This window comes from Dreissena polymorpha, chromosome 3 (genome assembly GCF_020536995.1).
Source record: "Dreissena polymorpha isolate Duluth1 chromosome 3, UMN_Dpol_1.0, whole genome shotgun sequence".
Lineage (NCBI taxonomy): Eukaryota > Metazoa > Mollusca > Bivalvia > Myida > Dreissenidae > Dreissena > Dreissena polymorpha.
Window position 1 is genome coordinate 19,891,950 of NC_068357.1, and position 24,648 is coordinate 19,916,597.

Genomic DNA, 24,648 nt, shown 5'->3' on the forward strand with positions numbered 1-24,648 from the left:
TTTTTTATAACAAAAACATTTTTTTATAGATTTAATACTGTTGTTTATCAATAGATGCAGCGTTCCGTTCAGAAAAAAAACACTTAACAAACTAGATCCTCTTTCGTATAATAGAACAAGCTTGATAACTGCATGACCAAAATAATTTGCTTACGCTAATTATAACCCATATTAATGTTCGCACCTTCTCTAATTGGCGCCGATAAAGGTAAGATTGTTATCAGTTTGGCTGGATTGTAATGGAAAAAGACTAATTGGCAATTGGCTTCGTTGTTGAAAAAACTCGTTAACGGTTATTCAGTCCCACTTTTCCGCTAATCATAACAAAGAACGTGTCAATGACATGAAATAATAAGGGACAGTTACTATCACCTAAATAACAGACTTGTTAATTGGCATATGCCAAACAAGGCCCACCTCCTGCAAGTGACTACCAAGTGTCACCCCTCTTTTCCCAGCACGATTTTTTCGCAACCGCGTATTAAATGTATTACAAACATTACAAACAAATCGGACGCCTTCATTTTCAAAACAAGAAATGGACGAATTTAAGTGCTGACGAAATAGTCATTTTTTTTAAAAGGACGAAATTTTGTGCTGACGAAAATAAATGGTTTCACAGTAATTAGAAATGAAAACAGCGTCTTGCACATCATTACTTAATGATGATGACCTATTCCATGTTTCAATTCAATCCCTTGAGAAATGTGGGAGAAGTTAGCCCCACAAACGTAAGCTGACAGACAAACTGCTTTGTTGATAAACCCTATAGGGAAAAGGGGGAATATTATAGGTCTAATTCTGGGAAAACTGGACTTTATACATGTGTGTAAAGTGTCATCCCAGATTAACCTTGGCAGTCCACACAGGCTAATCAGGGATGGCACTTTCAGCATAGACTGTTTTTTGATTTAGAAGATACTTCCTTCAAACAAAACATCATATAAAAGCAGAAATCTCCCTGCCCCTGCTAATCTTATAAGACACTTTATGCACATGCGTTTAGCCCAGATTTGCCACAACACCACTCATATCTCCCTGCCCCTGCTAATCTTATATGACACTTTATGCACATGTGTTTAGCCCAGATTTGCCAAAACACCACTCATATCTCCCTGCTCCTGATAATCTTATACAACACTTTATGCACATGTGTTTAGCCCAGATTTGCCACAACACCACTCATATCCCACTGCCCCTGCTAATCTTGTACTACACTTTATGCACATGTGTTTAGCCCAGATTTGCCACAACACCACTCATATCTCCCTGCCCCTGCTAATCTTATACTACACTTATGCACATGCGTTTAGCCCAGATTTGCCACAACACCACTCATATCTCCGTGCCCTTGCTAATCTTATACAACACTTTATGCATGTGTGTTAAGCCCAGATTTGCCACAACACCACTCATATCTCCCTGCCCCTGCTAATCTTATACGACATTTTATGCACATGTGTTTAGCCCAGATTTGCCACAACACCACTCATATCTCTCTGCTCCTGATAATCTTATACAACACTTTATGCACAGGTGTTTAGCCCAGATTTGCCACAACACCACTCATATCTCTCTGCTCCTGATAATCTTATACAACACTTTATGCACGTGTGTTTAGCCCAAATTTGCCACAACACCACTCATATCTCCCTGCCCCTGCTAATCTTATACAACACTTTATGCACGTGTGTTTAGCCCAGATTTGCCACAACACCACTCATATATCCCTGCCCATGCTAATCTTATACGACACTTTATGCACATGCATTAAGCCTGGATTTGCCACAACACAACTCATATCTCCCTGCCCCTGCTAATCTTATACGACTTTATGCACATGTGTTTAGCCCAGATTTGCCACAACACCACTCATATCTCCCTGCCCCTGCTAATCTTATACGACACTTTATGTACATGTGTTTAGCCCAGATTTGCCACAACACCACTCATATATCCCTGCCCCTGCTAATCTTATACGACACTTTATGCACATGTGTTTAGCCCAGATTTGCCACAACACCACTCATATCTCACTGCCCCTGCTAATCTTATACGACACTTTATGCACATGCATTTAGCCCAGATTTGCCACAACGCAGCTCATATCTCCCTGCCCCTGCTAATCTTATACGACACTTTATGCACATGTGTTTAGCCCAGATTTGCCACAACACCACTCATATCTCACTGCCCCTGCTAATCTTATACGACACTTTATGCACATGCGTTTAGCCCAGATTTGCCACAACACCACTCATATCTCCCTGCCCCTGCTAATCTTATACAACACTTTATGTATATGTGTTGAGCCCAGATTTGCCACAACACCACTCATATCTCTCTGCTCCTGATAATCTTATACAACACTTTATGCACATGAGTTTAGCCCAGATTTGCCACAACACAACTCATATCTCCATACCCCTGCTAATCTTATACGACACTTTATGCACATGTGTTTAGCCCAGATTTGCCACAACACAACTCATATCTCCCTTCCCCTGCTAATCTTATATGACACTTTATGCACATGCATTTAGCCCAGATTTGCCACAACCCAGCTCATATCTCCCTGCCCCTGCTAATCTGATATGACACTTATCAAACATGTGTTTAGCTCAGATCTGCCAGAAAACAGCTCATCCCTGGTACCCCACCAAAACACAGCTCATATCTCCCTGGTACCCCACCACAATGCAGCTCATATCTCCCTGGTACCCCACCACAACACAGCTCATATCTCTGTGGTACCCCACCACAATGCAGCTCATATCTCCCTGGTACCCCACCACAATGCAGCTCATATCTCTCTGGTACCCCCACCACAACACAGCTCATATCTCCCTGGTACCCCACCACAACGCAGCTCATATCTCCCTGGTACCCCACCACAATGCAGCTCATATCTCTCTGGTACCCCACCACAACACAGCTCATATCTCCCTGGTACCCCACCACAACGCAGCTCATATCTCCCTGGCATCCCACCACAACGCAGCTCATATCTCCCTGGTATCCTGCCACAACGCAGCTCATATCTCCCTGGCATCCCACCACAATGCAGCTCATATCTCCCTGGCATCCCACCACAACGCAGCTCATATCTCCCTGGTATCCCGCCACAACGCAGCTCATATCTCCCTGGCATCCCACCACAACGCAGCTCATATCTCCCTGGTATCCCGCCACAACGCAGCTCATATCTCCCTGGCATCCCACCACAACGCATCTCATATCTCCCTGGTACTCCACCACAACGCAGCTCATATCTCCCTGGCATCCCACCACAACGCAGCTCATATCTCCCTGGTATCCCGCCAAAACAAAGCCCATATATCCCTGGCATCCCACCACAACGCAGCTCATATCTCCCTGGTACCCCACCACAAAACAGCACATATCTCCCTGGTACCCCACCACAACACAGCTCATATCTCCCTGATACCCCACCACAACACAGCTCATATATTCCTGGTACCCCACCACAACACAGCCCATATCTCCCTGGTACCCCACCACAACGCAGCTCATATCTCCCTGGTACCCCACCACAATGCAGCTCATATCTCCCTGGTACCCCACCACAACCCAGCTCATATATCCCTGGTACCCCAACACAACCCAGCTCATATCTCCCTGGTACCCCACCAGCAGGACTCACATGTATGACTTCTCCTGGCCAGCCATCTGGTCCTTGTTGTTGAGGACATAGTTGAGCAGCTCCTGGTTCTTCTCAATCAGCCGGTCCAGCTGCGTCATCAGCTGCTCCTTCTCCTCCAGAGCCTTCGTGTATATCTCACACATGTTCTGTAATATTAGAGAATGGTAAGTTTACACAATTTTGAGAAGTTTACAACTCAAATTTCCACAAATTTGATACGTTCACAACACAAATGTTCACAATTTTGAGATGTTTGCAATTAAAATGTTCTCAAATTTAAGAAGTTCACAACAACAAGTTTCCCAATTTTGATAAGTTTGCAACTCCAATATCTACAACTTTCAGAACTTAACAATTCAATGTTTCACAATTTGAGAAGTTTGAAACTCAAATTGTTCACATTTTTTTATAAAAGTTTGTGACTAATTTTTTCACAAATTGAGGGGCCAACAGCAGCTTAACAAAGAGAGAAAAAAGCCCTGGTTATGTAATATGGCATACATCTCACACATGTTCTGTTATATGACATAAATTTCACACATATTCTGCAAAATGAAATACATCTCACACATGGTCTGTTATATGACATATATCTCACACATGTTCTATAATATGGCATACATCTCACACATGTTCTGTAATATGACATACATTTCACGCATGTTCTGTTATATGGCATACAGCTCACATATGTAATGTAATATGGCATACATCTCACACATGTTATTTAATACGACATACATTTCACACATGTTCTGTGATATTGCATACATCTCACGCATGTTCTGTAATATGGCATACATCTCACACATGTTCTGTTATATGACATAAATTTCACACATGTTCTGTAATATGGCATACATCTCACACATGTTCTGTAATATGGCATACATCTCATACATGTAATGTAATATGGCACACATCTCATACATGTTCTGTAATATGGCATACATCTCACACATGTTCTGTAATATGGCATACATTTCACAAATGTTCTGTAATATGGCATACATCTCACACATATTCTGTAACATGGCATACATCTCACACATGTTCTGTAACATGGCATACATCTCACACATGTTCTCTTATATGGCATACATCTCACACATGTTCTGTAATATGGCATACATCTCACAGATGTTCAGTAATAAGGCATTCATCTCACACATGTTCTGTAATATGACATACATTTTACACATGTAATGTAATATGGTATACATTTCACATATGTTCTGTAACATGGCATACATCTCAAACATGTTCTTTAATATGGCATACATCTCACACATGTTCTGTAACATGGCATACATCTCAAACATGTTCTTTAATATGGCATACATCTCACACATGTTCTGTTATATGGCATACATCTCAAACATGTTCTTTAATATGGCATACATCTCACACATGTTCTGTAATATGGCATACATCTCAAACATGTTCTTTAATATGGCATACATCTCAAACATGTTCTTTAATATGGCATACATCTCAAACATGTTCTTTAATATGGCATACATCTCACACCTGTACTGTATGTAATATGGTAATCAGTAGGTGCAAACAAATAGAACAAGAATATCAGTGAAACTGATGGATGCTCCCCGATGATGCGCTTTGTCAATCTTTGTGTTAATAACCACCTAAAAAATCTATTATTAACCTCGTTGACCTTGACCCCAGTGACCTCAAACGTCATCAGAAGGTAGAGGTCCATGCAAGGTACCTAAATGCCAAATATGAAAGCGATTGGTTAAGTATTGAAGGCTCTATTAGAAACAGTAGCAAAAGCGTGACGGAAGGAAGTCTATTATTAGCCTCGTTGACCTTGACCAAAGTGACCTCAAACCTCATCAAAAGGTAGAGGTCCATGCAAGGTACCTACATGCCACATATGAAAGCGATTGGTAAAGTATTAAAGGCGCTATGAGAAACGGTAGCAAAAGTGTGACGGAAGGAAGTAAGGAAGGACAAACTGGCAACTATATGCTCCGCCGAAATTTTATTTCGGGGAGAATAATAAAACCCAACAGTGAATGTGGATATATACACTAAGCAACCCACGGTTTTTGCCTAAATCACCGATACGTGGTGGTCATTATTTATATTGGGTGACAAATCACCGCGATCTCGCGCGTTTTATCACACTAGGTCGAGCATGATCACCACGAATGCTATCAATAGAATCTCCGCAGTCAAACGCGATGAAGTACGATTTTCCTACATTACATGTATAATCTTCACAGGGATTATAGCAATATGGAATTATTAGCATTGTTAGCAGATATTAGAGAGTATCCGTTTGAAAATTTCAACATATATTTCACACCCATGTCCCTGACAGGTTTTTTCTGTCTTTCCAAATGCCGCGTATAAAACAAAACCGTGTTCGCACCTAGCTGTAGGATACCGCATCTGGAGAAGTGATAATTGCGTTGATTATGCAATTAACAGTTTGAAGCCGTGGAGAACTCATAACTGATTGTAAATTTGTAATGTAATAGTCTTATTTTACCCCCCAGTCCTTGATTCCCCGATACATACGTTTCAACTGTCTCAATTGCATACATGCAACTTCTTCCGTCTTTATCCATTACTCGATAATCTGACATGTGCTCGTTTCCATTTTTTTAAGCGAATTCTGGTAATTATTGACCATAAGAGTGCTAAGGAATGTCAAACACAAACGTTAACAATTTTCGAAAGTATCAAATGAATTTCGGCATATGTTTCTATTTAAAGATTTGATAAAATAAGTGCGCAATCAGATCAGTTGTATTCCAACATGAGTAAATCACCTGACACGGTTTGCACGCGTCGTGTACAGCTATTTTCGGTTACAAATTCTAGCCAAAAATACAAAGTGCACATGAATTAAATGAATTTCTTTGTTCTGATAAAAAGTGCACGAAAATTGGCGTGGGTGTATTTATTTGTAAATAAACATTTCATAGCAGCATGCAGAGACGTAGATATCTACGTGATCGTCAATAATGTTGACATTAGTTAATAAGTTAACATTTAAATCTAGTAGTCACCGCGAATCGTGTTTCGCGATGATTCTACAGCTGATCTTTATCGCGAGATGGTCAGAGTGAAATCATGGCGGAATCACCGCGAATCACCCGTGTGTTATTGCAGCAAATCACCGCGATTTGTCATGTTGGCCCTAACGCGGTGATGTGAGATTAAGGCAAAAATCGCGGGTCGCGTAGTGTACAACACATACAACAGCTGTTTGTGAACGACCCCAATCAAGGTTGAAATATTTCAATTTTGGTTAATATTGGATGAAAAGTCTTAGACCTTGACAGCAGAAACTGGAAAAGGGGCAAATTCAATTCTGGAATGCTATGTTAATTTGCAAAATCAACAAAATTGGCTGAGAAATTGTAACCTCAAATATTTTCATCAACTTTGATACAGATGAGGCAAAAGCTATTGGAAAACAAGACAAGGGACAAAATTGTCACAAAACCAGGTTTTCATTGTGAAAAAAAAATCTGATAAAGGGAGAAAACTCAAACTGAAGTTTTGAAATGACCAAAAAAAATTAACCCCCTTTGTAAGTTTTTTTTTTTTTTTTAAATCTATTTTTAGTCGTGGCGACCTTGACATTGGAGATATTGACGTGATTCTTTCGTGGGACACACCGTCCCATGATGGTGAACAAATGTGCCAAATGATTTTAAAATCTCACAATGAATGACATAGTTATGGCCAGGACAAGCTCATTTATGGCCATTTTTGACCTTTGAACTCAAAGTGTGACCTTGACCTTGGAGATATCGACGTAATTATTTCGCGCGACACACCGTCCAATAATGGTGAACAAATGTGCCAAATGATTTTAAAATCTGACGATGAACGACATAGTTATGGCTCGGACAAGCTCATTTATGGCCATTTTTGACCTTTGAACTCAAAGTGTGACCTTGACCTTGGAGATATCGACGTAATTATTTCGCGCGACACACCGTCCAATGATGGTGAACAAATGTGCCAAATGATTTTAAAATCTGACAATGAACGACATAGTTATGGCCCGGACAAGCTTATTCCGCCAGCCCGCCCGCCCGCATTCGCCAATCTAATAACCAGTTTTTTTCCTTCGGAAAACCTGGTTAAAAAAGCCAATTTCAGATATTCAATTGGACATACCTGCACATTTCTTGTGACAATTTAGCTCGGCATTAACATTGGGAGCCATAATGTTATTACAAAAGTTAACATGAAGACTGGTGAACATCATGATTAACTTTCCCCTACGAGACGCACTTTGAATGCGTAAAGGTAAAGTATTATCCCCAAAAAAGCCTGTGCTAAGGCTATTTAGGTTTGACACTTTCCCCTTTCATGGAATTTTTTATTTAAAGGAAGTCTCTTCAAAACAAAAATCCAGTAAGGACGGAGGGTGTCATCCTGATATGATTGCAAAGACTTATAAGAGATGATGCTTTAAGCACATGCATTGAGCCCTATTTTCTAAAATCGCGGCTAATGAACAAATAAAAGAGAACTCGCCAAATAACAAACAACTTACATTGTATTTCTCAACCAGCATATTAAGGTCAGACTCCAAATCTCTGTGCCTGGTCTTCAAGTCTGAATTCTCCTTCACGACTGTATTATACTCCGTTTTAATTCTCTTGTTCTCTGCAACAACATCGTATTTCTCTTTTTCTACAGCTTCATAACTGTTCTTCAACTTTTCATAGTCTGTCAGTAACCTTTCATGATCACTTCTCAGTTTGTTATAGATTTCATGCACTTGACTTTCATTGGACGGTGGAGGTTGCACCATACTATGCAACCTATGTTGCAGTTCTCTGTGCTCACTCTGTAGGTTCTTGTGAATAGATTTTAAAGACCCGTGTTCCGAAATCAGCGACTCATGCTCGAGGTTAAGTTCTCGTAATTGCAACTTCACACTATCACTCTCACTGTGGAATCTAGCTATGTCCTGCTGCAGTGTATTAACCTGTGAATGCAGCTTTTCACACTGGCTGTGGAATGAGGTGTTCTCCATTTGCAGGTGTGCATTGTGAACTTGGAGGGCACCTTTTTCACTCTGGACTTTGTTGTTTTGGGATTGCAGTTCGGAGTTATGTGCCTCCAGTTTGTTGATCTGATCCGAGAGATTTTCGTTGACTGATTTCAAGTTTTTGCTCTCCACTAGAAGTCTTTCATTCTGCAGACATCATAGAAACAAAATGTGTTCATGTGGGTATGAGATTATGTCATAATGTCAAAACCTTAACTCAAATATTGCACACTACATAATATTGAAGATTGTAGATAAACTTTTAGAAGTTAAATCTTAATTTGCAGATTGGCATTTAAATTTGAATGTTTCAACTGAAAACATAACTAGGAAACCATAATACAAACACATTTACAAACTAACACTAAACTTCCATATTTACAACCACATTTCCTTGCAGTTATGACCAGGGATCATATTTTCCCGCAACATCAATCGGTCCGGATATAAATGGGAAAAAAGTATCCGAAAATTTATGTCCGAAATCATGACAAATTACATTAAAATATATTCCATTGATTTGCCATTCATGAAGGTGGTATAATAAATGTACAAGTAAAATTCCCTTGGGCATTTTTTTTTTAAACGGAACGAGTTTTCTCAACTGGTTTTATCATTTGCTATTTTATTGTTTTTTCGTGTGCATATCAGACTTTTTCATAAGTCTATACCGATGTTTTAAATTGTTGTCGACTCGATAATAGCTCACAAACATGCACTGAACCAAACAAATGTCTGCGCGTAGGTTGGCTACTGACAATAACACACCAAATAATTAAGAAATAATTCGTGTACATTATAGTTTGTTGTCAAATAACCCACGGCCGATAGTTAAGATGCGTAGGGAATTAATCACGAGAGCGAAACATTTGAAACCACGCATTTGATTTTCCGGTCGAGAGTTATTCAACAACAAAGTATAAAGAACACGAATTATTTCGATTCTAGCATGGTTTTACTAAAGATTTATACAATGTTTATTATTTTCTTGTGTACTATTTTATGTGAAGTTCCGCCCATAAAAATAGTTTTCGGCTGTTCTGTCGATCAGATCTGTGACTTTCATTCATAATTATATAACCAGATTATTACGCTGGTGGAAAATGTATCGGCATGTTTTGTATAGTTACAGCGCGTGCTTTCAGACGCGTCTTTTCGGATGCGTCTTTAATCTGCTGTTCACAAGTTTTTGATTCTTGGTCTGACATGCAATAAACCAGTCCTGACCGGTTTAGAGACTGCAGCGAATGATTTATCACACCTAATCGAGATAAGAGTGTCATTAGGGTGTGTTAGCATGTACACTGTGTAATCGATTTCATGACATGGGAATTTTATCAAACAGAATCGGAACGACTGTTTGGGATTTTCAATCGGTCTTTCATGACCCCAATCGGTCTAGGACCGACAAAACCGAAAAAAATATGATCCCTGGTTATGACCAAAACATTGGGAAAGTAAAATGAAAAAATTTCTTAACATTAAAAAAAACAAGAGGGCCTGAAAGGCCCAAAGTCGCTCACCTGAGATAACAAGATATTATTGGGACACATCTTCTGACCAAGTCTCATGAAGATTGGAAAATACATGTGGCCTCTAGAATGTTAACAAGGTTTTACTATAGCCATATAAGGAAAAATGCCCCGCTCCCTGGACGCCATGTTTTTCAACCAACCGGCATCATTTTTGAACTTGTCCAAGATATTATTGGGATGAATCTTCTGACCAAGTTTCATGAAGATCGGACAATAAATGTAGCCTCTAGAGTGTTAACAAGATTTTTACTATAGCCATTTAAGGAAAAATGCCCCGCCCCTTGGCAGCCATGTTTTTCAAGCAAACAACCATTTTCAAACTCAGCTAAGATATCATTGAGACCAATCTTCTCACCAATTTTCATGAAGATTGAACAATAAATGTGGCCTCTAGAGTGTTAACAAGGCAAATGTTGACGCTGCATGACGGACAAAAGGCAATCACACAAGCTCACCATGAGCACATTGTGCTCAGGTGAGCTAATAATTGCCAGGTTGTGGTCAATTGAAAAAAATTCCTACAGCATAAAATGGCATAAACCATTTAACATTGGCCACTCATGTAACACTTTACCTGTCTCTCCAACTGGACAAGGTGACTAGTGTTATTGGGTGGCATGCCCAACTTTGATTGTTGACTGGACTTCAGCGATGAATTCTGACTGCTCTCCCTTTCCCTCCTACAACATGGATTCAAACTTGCATAACAGGAATTGAAAATACATGTGTTTTCCTGACATTTCCTTATTTGGCATACAATAAGCAACTCTGTGCAGACAATATAGGCCATACATAAAGGCAGAGAAAACATACTGGTTAGCTACCTATTATTCGCCTATACAAATTATTCGCCCACCCCCTTAAAACCAGTCTAAACAACAAATTAACATTATTTACCAGTCTGCATGCGATTCGCCATGTCATTCTCATTCATCCCTGCAGGTTATTTCAGAAAAATGTAAGTTTCAGGTTTGAGTCAAATTGTGTAAACAAACATCGTGTAGCTGACCTTGTCCAAATCACGCGGGCGTCATTAGCGCACGCGCAGATTTATTTGAGGCCCTGGAAGGGGTCATTTTATTCTGCGATTGGTTTTACTTGCAGCAAACAAATTATGGAGACCCTTACTTCTTTTGTTAACATTTTTTTTACTTTTGTTTGTATATATTTTTCTTTCAATGCAATCATGCGAAAAAAAACAATAAAATAATCTTAATACCGCAGATGATAAACAAAAGTGTTTTTCTATTTCTGTTTAAAGGGAAGCAACTCAATTTAAATATTGTGATTCAAAGGTGGTCGCTCTTGACTATCTGTTTTTAAAAGAAAGAGATAATAGAAGAACTAGTCTGTTAGTGGTAAACGATTAAATAATAGTATATATACATGAGAATTAAGTGATATATTAATAGTAAGAATAACGTCACTCTTATAACCAATTAAACAGTTTCCGTTTGGAAACTTTGCAGAAAAAGATGCCGTACGACAGTTACAGCCGTGAAGCCATTGAACAGGCGGTTTCAGCTGTGCGCCAGAAAAAAATGAGCCAGCGAACCACTTCTTCTCAATATGGTGTACCACGTACAACAATACGTGACTATGTTGCTTAAAGGCAGCTAGGTAAGCGGCCGGGCAAAGAACGAATGCTGACAGATGTCCAAGAACAGTCCCTAGTCAGATTCATGATTTACATGGCAAATCAGTGTTTGCCATTGACTAGAGACATTGCTCGATGTTATATACAGGATATAGTCAAAGACAGTGGTATATACCATGTTTAATGTTATCCATTTATAAATTGTCCTTCAAATGTATAAGTTAAATACTCGAGTATAAAAGCGTCTTAGATGTTTATCATTTACACGCGAAATACAATTGTACTTTTAGTTAATGTTTAAGCACATTTCAATGATCTGCATGAGAATTTGATTTATCTGTTCTTTGTGCACCATGCCAATTGCATTAATGTACATGTGTTTTAAAACAGAACGTCCTGTACTGTTCAACCTTGAGACTGGGCTGTCCGATAAGTATTTCCGTGAGTTATTTGCACGCCATCCCGAAATAACAGAAAAAAGGGCGGAGACATTGGATAAAGCCCGGAAGTCGATATCCACACAAGAAACTATTGATAGTTTCTTTAAGCTATACGAATTCGTCCTTGACAAATATGGTCTACGAGATAAAGCAGATCAGGTTATTTCTGAATACTTTTACTATGTATTTCAATTGGTGTGTGTGTAGTTTAGTTGTATACGGTCAAAGGGGCATATCGATGACTAGGACTTCTTTTTTATTTTCTGAAGTAAATGTTTATATCAAAAAGGAGTTATTAAATGATTTCCCATAACACAGACATTGCTGGTACAATATTCTGTAAAATATGTAATTTACTTACAACAAAGTTGTCACCAGGCTAATCAGTAGCTCTAGTTAAATATGTATGATTGAAATGTACATGCGTATCCCGCTGTGCGCTTTTTAATTATTTCTTTTTGACGATTTTATCAATAAAGTATTGTTCCTCGCGATTATAGTTTTAAAATATGGTTGTTCGGTCTTTCTGAATCTGGATTCATAAACACAGAGTTGTTCCACCAATGGTTCATAACAATTTTCATTCGTAACTGTGGTCAGAAGCGTTTGGTATTACTTATACTAGACAACCATGATGCACATATAAATCTACATACAATCAAGACAGCCATTGACATGTAGTCATGCTGGGTCTCCAAGGGCATTCCATGCATATATTACAGCCATTGGATGTCAAGGTGAGATCAGTCATAATGAGTAAAAACGTTTAAATTAGGGATGTCAACGAATATCCGAATATCCGAATATTCGGTCCCGGACCGAATATTCGAATACTATTTTCCGAATCGAATATTCGGAAGAAAAAAATCAAACAAATCGAGTAATTTCAAAGACTTTGTATTCGTGAAATTTGCTTCAAACATTGTACAAAAAGTCGTTCCTCGTGTCATAATGTATGGTCCGGATAATTCGTCGCTATGGTGATGACAGTATACCGGTCATAAATCCCGCTAATTGCCTAATAAAGACAGTCACTTTGTGTCAAAATTATGATAGGTTCTAATCGCATCGGCAATCAAAACACCGACCTGCACTTGATCCAATGACTCGAATTAAATTATCAAAGATTAAATGAGTAAAGGAAAAGCCGACTTGGTGTAAAAAAACAAATAAGACCGTATGGCAATTAAAACACCGACCCGTCTTGATCTAATAACTCGAATTACATTTAACATGATAAAAGATTAAATAAGTAAAGGAAGTGCCGACTTGGTGTGAAAAACAAAAAAGATCGTATGGTTATAATCACGTTGTCCAATCAAAAAAGCTTTTAGAAAATAATTTACTCAACCTCTAACCGAGCAAGAGAATTCTGACGAACTTCAGAGATATTTGCTTGTGAAAATGGAGCCAAACGCTAAACCTCTTGACTGGTGGAAACGTCACGAGAGCGAATTTCCGAAAGTCGCGTATGTTGCTAGGAGTGTTCTATATGTACCTGCAACTTCTATGCCATCTGAGCGCATATTCTCAACCACTGGATTGCTCATCAATAAACTAAGAAATAGACTCGCCAGTGATCTGGTCGACGCAATCGTGTTTTTAAATAAGAACAATGTTCATGTGCCCAGTGACGCCGATCCGAGTGACTTTTAAATGTGGCAACGGTGTTTTGTTTGCATGTGTTCGCTATGTAAATAATACGTTTAAGTTCAGTTCAAATTATTTATAGATCTAACTGTTTTGTCATGTAATTATTTTGTCGTCATGTAAATATTATGTTTCTCGTTCTATTGTTGATGTACAATATTAAAGCACGTGTTCGCTATGTAAATACTATGTTTAAGTTCAGCTTAAATTATTTATAGATCTAACTGTTTTGTTATGTAATTGTTTTGTCGTCATGTACATATTATGTTTCTCGTTCTATTGTTGATTTACAATATTAAAAGTTTAAAAACAGTTTTCGTCATTCAATTTTAACAATTAGCGACGGCAATGCTGTGTCAATATTTAGTCACTTCCGGGGAACTTCCGGTAAAAACGAAAGTAGAATTCATGGAGTAATGGTACGGTAAACATAGTTGATTTTTTTCTAACAGATGTTGACCGAATATCCGAATATTCGTTCGGAAGGATGACCGAATATCAGAATACCAATATCGGTATTCGTTGCCATCCCTAGTTTAAATATATGTGTGAACACATACATGTACAAGCAAAAATCACACGTGCCTCTAAGAAAAACAATATTGTTAATGCTTTAGCACAGCGTTTGTAATAATAATCTTATCTACTTCAGGTTATTGGTCTATTGAAAGCAAGATTTTCAAAGCTGGCTGCAAACCTTGGTCACACTGCCAATCATGTGACCTTAGGCGAAGACTAATTCCCCGTGCTTCTCCGACATGCAATTGAGCAGGCAAGCCCTGCGTCTATCTCGGATGCGTTTTGTTAAAGTGGACTTTATCCAGTGAATAAGTCTGCAATTGACCAGTCTCAGATTGTGAAACCAATGTTCAATGCCGAAGCTAGAGGCGGTATGTTGATTTCATAAGTATGAAATAAATGAATCAGAGCTTTGTAAAAATGTCATTATGTTTAACTGTATATTCTATGTACAAGTATTGCGATCAATTATTTACTTTAGATAACTGTCAACTGAGCGCAGAGACGTGTCCAACTTGCGGGGCATTTACAAAAAAAACACTTTTGGTTCAGGGTTTGATCCCAAAATCCCTCGGACACATACTCGTTCCGCCTAGAATGCCACCACAGGAAAAAAAGAAACCGAAAGCAATTACATCAGGGCGAATTTTAACGGGAAAGGAAATGAGGTATTAATGAGGCGGTTCTCATGCGTTTCCGCATGGACCACATAATTATATTCATTGGTTTGTATGCTAGTCCGTCACGGTTTCTGCGCTCGTTTTCAGGAGCCTTTAAACCGATTCGTACGATAGTTAAAACAATAAATCAACCTCAGGTTCATAACGAAGATGATAGCTTAGTTAAAAGTATTTAAGGCTTACAATTGTATTCATGTAATGCTTACAGGAAAAAGAAGAGCAGCAGAAGAGACAAATGCAGGAAAAAGAGACGAGACAGCGTGAACTCGCTGAGAAGAAACTGGAAAGAGAGAAAGAGAATGTGGAGAAGAAAGAGAGGGCGGAGCTAAAGAAAAAGGCTGTGGCTGAAAAAAGAAAAATGGAATTATAGGCAAAAGAAGCAAGAAAACAGGTAAGGGAAAACAAGAAGCAACGAAGAGAGCCAAACACAGCGAGAAGAATCAGCAATATCCGACTGAAAGAGTTAAGGGTGGAATCTTATCAGTGTTCCGTGTGTGGAGAAAAAGGGACCGTAGATGATGAGGGTAATGGGATAGTTTGGTACGGTTGTGACGTATGCAGTGCATGGTACCATAATAAATGTTTGAGTGCAGATGTTCTGTAAAGAATGGTCGAGAGTGTGCAGGTTGGGTCTGTATGGATTTGTCACGTGTGTGAAACTGAAAGCATGGGTGTTCTTGAGGAATGAAATAAAGTAATCGGTCGACATTGGTATGAACAAAGTAATCAAACATTAAACTGTTTATGAAATACATTTTTAATTGTTTATATTATTTTGAGACTTAAAATAGAAATAAATTCAGATCAATCTTTACATAATTCATTGTTACCGCATTAAATTAGTTTCAGATATTCAGTTCCCTTGTTCGGGCCTCAAACGACTTGTACGGTACAGTATTGGGCTTTTTTTAGTTTTCTATTTAAGTATGTCTGTGATATATTTTAGCAATCATTATGGTATAAATAGAAATTTAATCTCTATTGATAATGTGCAATTCAAGACAGTGATATTAGATGAGAAATATTAGAGGTATTGTATTTCTAAACATGTTTATGTATCTGACAATTTATACAATGTGTATTATGTGTGCCAAGTACTAAGTGAGACTTCTTTTTAGTTTGTTTGCACTAGTTTCGATATAAATTTCGCAAACACAGACTATGTAGGCATCAAATATCATAAACAAAAGAGCAACTGGATTTTAAGAAAACCTGGTTTTTATTAGGTGGGCTAATAATTGATACAGTTCCAAGCATTTTCTAGGTAAATATAGATGTGTTTTTAAAGTGATGGTTCTCGGTTACATTTGTAAGATTTTCATAAAAAGTAATACTAGAATTGATGTCAGTTGTTAAATATTATTTCTGCCGAGTTTCAGTAAAATCGATCTCATAAAACACTTGTACGGCGATAAAAAGCTCCATTTCCGGGCGAAAATGGATCGCTAACCAGTATAAGCAGAAAGTGTTGTTCCTAATTAACCATTGCAGAGTGCACAGGCTAAACTGGGACAACACTTAAGGCAAATGCATTAAGCCCTGTTTTTGCACAGCCAGGTTTATACACTGTACACATACCTTTCCTGTTCTTTGGCTAAAGTATCTTCCTCAAGCCGTTGTTTCAAGGACTCACATTCCCGCTTTGTGCTCCGCAGATCCTCCTGCAGACGTAAGTTGCGGTTCTTGGATTCTTCCAATCTGAAATTAATTAAAATGTGCCATTCATTCAGACAAAATTTCATTGAATGCTTGTTTTTAAATGATTTTAAAGGCTTTTTCAGTTTTGGCATAACCATGAAATATTTATATTTTGACATTGATTTAATTTTTTTAATTCTTAACATTTTGTGAGTTAATGTTTTTGTTTGTTTTTGTTTGTTTGTTTTGGGGGGGGGAGATGGTTTTCCATACTTGTTTTTGTTTAGACAATCCACAACCATACCCTCTCACCCAATCTGGAATCATGTATACAAGAATGAAGATAAATGACTCATACATGTGTATACAAAAAAGGCCCCCAGTCTGCCCATAAACAACTAGGAGAACATACCTGCTTTCCAGAGCTTGTATGGTGTCATCCCTCATGGCTATAGTTTTGTTCAATGTTTCCTGCATTTTTGACTCAATGCCTTTCAGCTGGCTGTAAACAATAAATATTGGTAAAATAAAGAATAGACTGGAACCCAAGAAAGTGCTTAGATGATGTGTATAAACAATGCTTATTTCAAGAGCACAATGTTTATATGACTAAGAAGTAATTCAAGGTGTTATATGACTCAACAATAAAGAATATTAAGATGATTGTACTTTTACAAACATTATTTTTACTTAGATTAAAATAGTCTCGGAATGGGTTCGTGAACACAAACATTGATGAAGGATTCTCACAAAAGAATGACATTTTAATATTACAAATTGTGTTCAATGATTTCTTCATTAAATTCATCAAGATATGTGGCATCCATGAATGTCATCAACAAAATTTGCTCTAAATAAAAGCAGAAAGAGTTGTCCCTGATTAGCCTGTGCCAAATGAACAGGCTAATCTGGGATGACACTTTATGCAGGTGTCTTAAGCCCTGTTTTTCAAGAGCGCAGCTCATAAAAATGTGTAATTTAAACAAGATGCATTTGTGAAACACAATGTCCCCCTATATGACGTTTGACTTTGAAGGATGACCTTGACCTTGTGAAGGATGACCTTGACCTTTCACCACTCAAAATGTGCAGCTCCATGAGATACACATGCATGCCAAATGTCAAGTTGCTATATTCAATATTGCAAAAGTATTCATAAAATAAGCGATTTGGGCCACATATATTTGACCTCTGACCTTGAAGGATGACCTTGACCTTTCACCACTCAAAATGTGCAGCTCTATGAGATGCACATGCATGCCAAATATCAAGTTGCTATCTTCAATATTGCAAAAGTATTTATAAAATAAGCGATTTGGGCCACATATATTTGACCTCTGACCTTGAAGGATGACCTTGACCTTTCACCACTCAAAATGTGCAGCTCCATTAGATACACATGCATGCCAAATATCACGTTGCTTTCTTCAATATTGCAAAAGTATTCATAAAATGAGCGATTTTGGCCATATATATTTGACCCTTGACCTTGAAGGATGACCTTGACCTTGACCTTTCACCACTAAAAATGTGCAGCTTCATGAGATACACATGCATGCCAAATATGAAGTTGCTATCTTCAATATAGCAAACAGACAGACAGACCAACAGACAGACCAACGGACAGGGCAAAAACAATATGTCCCCCACTACTATAGTGGGGGACATAAAAAAGAGACCTACAGTGTAAAAAGGATAATAAAATGTGCACATAAATAGCTTCATAAGGGTCATCATAGCAAGTTTATATTTGTAATGTTGATAAGTGTAAGAGAACTTTATTTCATATGTTTGTGTCCACAGACAGGCAAACAGTTCATTAAGAATCCAGTAAATCCCCTCAACTTAGCATTGACAGAGTGCAGGATAATGTTTTTTTTGGGGGGTTCCACTTTTTAACATTATTTGATTTTAACGACCGCAAGTGGTGCTTTATTTCAAATAACTTTAAAAAACAAACAAGCATTCTTAAGAATTTCAACTAGTGCATTAAGGACAGATTTTTAGGCTGTTATGGCAATGCGAAATACATCAGAATTACTTTATTTAATAAGCATGTGTTCTTGCTAAATAATTCCATTTTTGCTGCATGCATTGTACACGGTTGTTTCACGCAACGTGCAATTTTGTCACCGATTTCAGACGGATTCAATGATTTATTCTCATACCTTAAGATATCGGCACAAACTGCAAGAAAAACTGTCTTTTATGCAATATAGATTTTTGCAAATGTATTTTAATAACTTGAGATATTTATATCAGTGTGATTACATACTTTCCAGCACGTGTGTAAACCCCTGAAAACCCCGTTGATTCTGCACCCTGATTGAGGGGTATATTAAGATTTTATGAAAATGTGCCTGATTGGTAAAGATTTTATTTAGGTATGAAACCTTTATATTTTACAAATGATAAATATTCATATCATTATGATGAAAAAATATTAAAAGCCATTATGAATTTCAACATTCAAAAGAAAGAAATCAGCTTAGCCCTCTCCCACTCAGAAGTAAAGTAGAAATGGCTATATGCAAGCAGAACAGCCTGTGAGTAACTTAGTTTGTTCAGGTTTTATGCTGTTTGCTGCTCATCAGGATCTTAGGGTTGGAAATAAAACTTTTAAAACTTGAATCTAGAATGAAAGGTCTTAATTAAATTTAATTTTCTAAAAGACATGCCAGTTTTTATCTGAGTGGTAAATTTGAAGGTATAACAATGTCTGCAAGGAAAATGTAACTCACGCGAGGTCATTGCTAGAGTTATTGCCTCTGCCCAGTACCATCTGCTCCAGGTCTCGACAACGCTTTGTCTGCTGCTCCATCTTGTTCAACAGTTCCTGGTTGTTGTTTCTCTCATTCATCAGGTCCTGAACAATCAATTGAGAAAACTGGGCCTAATGCATGTGCGTAAAGTGTTGTCCCAGATTAGCCTGTGCAGTCCGCATGCACCACCTAATGGATGACACTTTCCTCTTTTATATTTTCATAAAATCTTATTTCTCATTTGTTCACTGTGTTGCTGGATGCACTTTTTTTGTATAAGTTTATCTGGCAATAAACGTTTTTCATGCCATGAGGTAAAAGGGTGGGATATACATACATGATAAGCAACATTTATAATGAGGGATTTGGAAATAATCAGTTTGATCACTTCTCAGTGTGCAATTGAATGACCTATTTTAAAAGATAACAAATAATGATTCTCTCCAGAAAAAGAGGGTTAAGAGTGTCTAAATAAACAGATTTCCTAATTGTTTTTCTGATTATATGATTGATGATATGATTGATGATGTATTTGTTTCCATTGTCATGATACATTCTACAAGTCGAGTTTTTTTAGTGCAAAATAATGCCAGTGTTTTTTTTTTGCCAAAAATTATCGTTGATATTCTGCAGTTTTCAAAAAGTGGCAAAAAGTAACATTTTTTCCCCAAAATCTGACCAAAGTTTCCTTAAAAATATGGCAAACTTCAACAATAAAATCAAAAAAATTAGAAATGCTATTTTGGTGATAAGGCCATCCTTAAAAAAATGTTTGTTTGGCATAACCCGACCCAGGTACCGTACATTCGCGGCCATAAGTCTACCTCGGCCATAAGTCGAGGGGTATAATGTGGCTAGAAAAACTTGGTTTTTTGCCTTGACTCTGCCATAAGTCGGGGGGTAAATTTCCTCAATATCTCGGACATGTTTAAGTGACGTTTTAGTCATGGTTCTGAGGGCTTTTGTACCGGCAGTTGACATTTTTTGGGATATTAATAATAAGAATATATTTAAAACGATACATTCAACGTTTCATTTACTAATTATCACGAAAAATATATTTTATTGTTCAAAATCATAATAACATATCATTCATTATTTCGAACTTAATATATATTTCACAAATTAAAATTATTATCCCATTTAATGTAAAAACTTTCAGCGTTTATATTATGAGCAGATGTTTTTGTATTCAAAAGTTAGTGCTATTGATGTGAAAATTCTGTAAAATCTTGAACGCAGAAATTCATTATATGGTCAAAATAATTGTAACTTGCTCTCAAATAATCAACAACGCTTTTGCCATTATGCGTGAAACACGTGAATTTACCAACACTCGCATCGCTCGCTATATTCGTAAATCACGAGATACCCGAGGAATATTTTCTGCATTCTGGAAAAACGTCTTATCTAATAATACTTAGCAGATAATCGAAAGTAATTGTGTATTTAATATGTCCAATTACACTTTTTAATAATCCAGGGTGAGTGCGTAATATTATTATAATCAAACAATGAATGAAATCTTCACTCAGATAAGATCTATTTATTTACGAAACGATTATGCATTAATTGTGGGACAGTTGTGAATAAATCAACGAAACCACACCTTCATCCAATCAAAAAATATACCATGTGAAGTTGAACAATAGCGATTGGTTAAAGGCGTATCCAACGATCGAGTAATTATTTTTGATTGGTCAGAAGTAGTTTGTAGCAGAACCGTTGTGCATATCATTAACGGATAACTATTTTAGGCGTAACGCAATAAAGACAAATGATCGAAAGGATGCCAACACTACACTTTACACTTTGATTTTAGTCAAAAGGCCGAGAAGCGATAATTGGTGGCATAAAGACACCTGAACCTGTTGACAGTTTGTATTTACACGGATTAACTTTAAATGGGTACAAGTGTCAGCAGTCGATTTTCTATTGTTCTTAGCAGACAACGGACGATGTAGCGATAGACAAATTGCTATGTATAATTTTCGCCACTTTACTGTATGTCACAAATGTTTAATATTTTCGTAGTTATTTTTACATGTTTTTATTTGGACTTATTACGAAGATTAATGAATTCAAAAACCAATGTAAACATGAGTATTTTGTTATCGGCGGACATTTAAGTAAAAGACGAGTCGGCCTTACCGTAAACAGTCATCATTCCTCCGCTTCGGAGATTTATTACTTTAAATAAAAAACGGCACAGAAATATGTTTTATTATTTTTATTTAGTACCTCATCCATAAGTCGAGTTGACTTTTAAAGTCAATTTTAGGAGCGTTTTTAGGTCGACTTATGGCCGCAAATTTACGGTAAATTTGGGTGGGTAGGTAGGTAGGGAATTTTTTTTTTTTTTTTTCTGACATTGAACTCTAACATATACCAAACTGAAAGGTAATTATTAAATTAAGCTCCAAGTCTTCTGCCTCCTGAAAGGAAATTGGTAAAGATTTTTCTGCACCGTCCGTATCATCGGAGGTGTATTCGTAAGTCTATTTTTTCTATAAAGAACTTCGAAAATATAATATAATCAACAAAAAATACTTTATCCGAAAACGACAGTCCGAAAAATTGTACGCATTTTGCACATGAAATAAAATGTGCATATCGTTTGACTACAGAAAATAAAAACAAGTAACCTAGCAAATACGTAATTAATATACTATTTGGTTGACATATTACTTTACAATAGCATAGTTTGTGAGTAAAAAACAACAAAGTAATTATAACATTTTAATTTCAATCAAGAACAGAAAGGTGCAACATCTTCGACATGTAACTAATTTTTTAATTATCATCCTTTAATTCAAATCGATAGTCGGTAGAAATTTGTAAAGTGATCAGCTTAAAAATAATTTATTGAGTGTTACGCTTCTTTTCATTTGCTTATTTTGTATACGACTTTTGCCATCGGCCGTTATATTGTAGGCAAACGACAATATCATCTGTGTTTTCCATTATCTGCGCATGAATAACCCAATATTACCCGATAGCGAACTCAATGTTGATTGGCCAGCTACCATATGCGTTTCAAATTGTTCATGGAAACAAAGAGAAAAATAGTTTAAAAAAAAACACTCCGGATTAAAATGGCGGATGTTTTCAATGAAATTTAACGAGATTTAAGCATATTCGCAAATAATATTTTTCTTGAGCAAAATTCGCTATACTTTCGCAAATGGCGAACGACAGCGCGAGCCCTGTTATAGTGAGCATTGATTCCAATAATAACAGGTTCGCAATGCTTGCGCTGTCGTTCGCCATTTGAGTCATTTGCAAAACTATTGAGAATTTGGCTCAAGAAAAATCTAAATTGCGAAAATGCAACAATCTAATTAAATTTCATTGAAAACATCCGCCATTTTAATCATCACTGGTTTTCTATATTTGTCTCTTTGTTTCAATGAAAGTGTTTGCAATTCGAACAGTAAACGAAACCTGGTCTGTACCCGATTAGCCATTGCTTGACCTTATTGTTAATGAAGTGCACATGGTAGCTGGCCAATCAACATTTAGCTCGCTTACACATGGCATGACGTTGTCGAATGAAACGTGATAACGGGTGGAGCTATCGGATAATATTGGGTCATTGATGCTCAGATGTTGTATAATTTGAATACGCATTTAATATCTCCGTCTGCCTCCAAAATAGCAACCGGTCGGAAAGTCGTATAAAGAGATAAGCAAATGAAACAAAAACGTGACAATACCAGTCAATAAATATTTCTAAACTGACCACTTTTTATCTTTCTACCGAATATTTACCGATCTGAATTTAAGAGTGATAATTAAATAATAAGTTATATGGCGATAATATTACACATCTCTGCCAATTGCTGAATTGAAATGAACGGTGATAATTAATTAATTTGTTTTTTTACTCCCAAACTATCCTGAACGACAGCAGCGTATATTAATTACAGGGATACAAGAAAAACAGGAGTGGTTTAATTGTATTTAAAGACTAATTCATCGCATATGCATATGTCAAATAAATAGGCGACTCAAATAAACACCGGTACGCGTTTTGTTCATTGCTATTCTAGATATCCTTGAAAGGGCATTCAATTAAATGACGCAAATAACCGGAAAGGATAAAAAGCGGAAGGGAAAAATTAAGCGGAAAGAAGTTTCGGTGAGAAAAAAAATTTTTTTTTTTTGGAAAGTAACAAAAACAAGATGTGTTTGTGAAACACAATGTCCCCCTATATGACGTTTGACCTTGTAGGATGACCTTGACCTTCACCACTCAAAATGTGCAGCTCCATGAGATACACATGCATTTCAAATATAAAATTGCTAGCTTCAATATTGCAGAAGTGACATCACATGAGCAATTTTGACCCATATATTTGACCTTGAAGGATGACCTTGACCTTTCACCACTGAAAATGTGCAGCTCCACGAGATACACATGCATGGCAAATATCAAGTTGCTATCTTCAAAATTGCAAAAGTATTCATAAAATAAGCAATTTGGGCCACATATATTTGACCTCTGACCTTGAAGGATGACCTTGACCTTTCACACCTCAAAATGTGCAGCTCCATGAGATACACATGCATGCCAAATATCAAGTTGCTGTCTTCAATATTGCAAAAGCACTCATAAAATGAGCGATTTTGGCCACATATATTTGACATCTGACCTTGAAGGATGACCTTGACCTTGGCCTTTCACCACTCAAAATGTGCAGCTCCATGAGATACACATACATGCCAAATATCAAGTTGCTATCTTGAATATTGAAATACTGCAAAAGTGTACATTAAATGAGCAATTTTGACCCATATATTTGACCTTTGACCTTGAAGGATGAACTTGACCTTGACCTTTCACCTCTCAAAATGTGCAGCTCCATGAGATACATATGCATGCCAAATATCAAGTTGCTATCTTCAATATTGCAAAAGTTATTGCAAATGTTAAAGTTGGCGCAAATCAACCAACAGACCAACCAACAGACAGGGCAAAAACAATATGTCCCCCACTACGATAGTGGGGGACATAAAAATTCAGGCGGGCCGATTTTAGTGGGTCGGTCCGGTTATGCCAAACAAAAGAATTTTTAAGGATGGCCTAATTCCATAGCCAGAGTGCCAACAGAGG

At 37.3% G+C, this 24,648-nt stretch overlaps 1 protein-coding gene across 3 annotated transcripts in view; it reads right to left on the bottom strand.

Moving 5' to 3' along the window:
- Nucleotides 1-24,648, bottom strand: part of LOC127873211 (girdin-like) — a 95,544-nt gene that overhangs the window by 22,373 nt on the left and 48,523 nt on the right. For all 3 annotated transcript variants that reach the window (XM_052416971.1, XM_052416970.1, XM_052416969.1), the window contains exons 14-19: nt 19,512-19,636; nt 17,183-17,272; nt 16,711-16,830; nt 10,821-10,926; nt 8,211-8,858; nt 3,665-3,810 (exon numbers count right to left, since the gene is read on the bottom strand). In XM_052416971.1, coding sequence (XP_052272931.1) covers nt 3,665-3,810; nt 8,211-8,858; nt 10,821-10,926; nt 16,711-16,830; nt 17,183-17,272; nt 19,512-19,636 — 1,235 coding nt within the window. The remainder of the gene's footprint in view (nt 1-3,664; nt 3,811-8,210; nt 8,859-10,820; nt 10,927-16,710; nt 16,831-17,182; nt 17,273-19,511; nt 19,637-24,648) is intronic.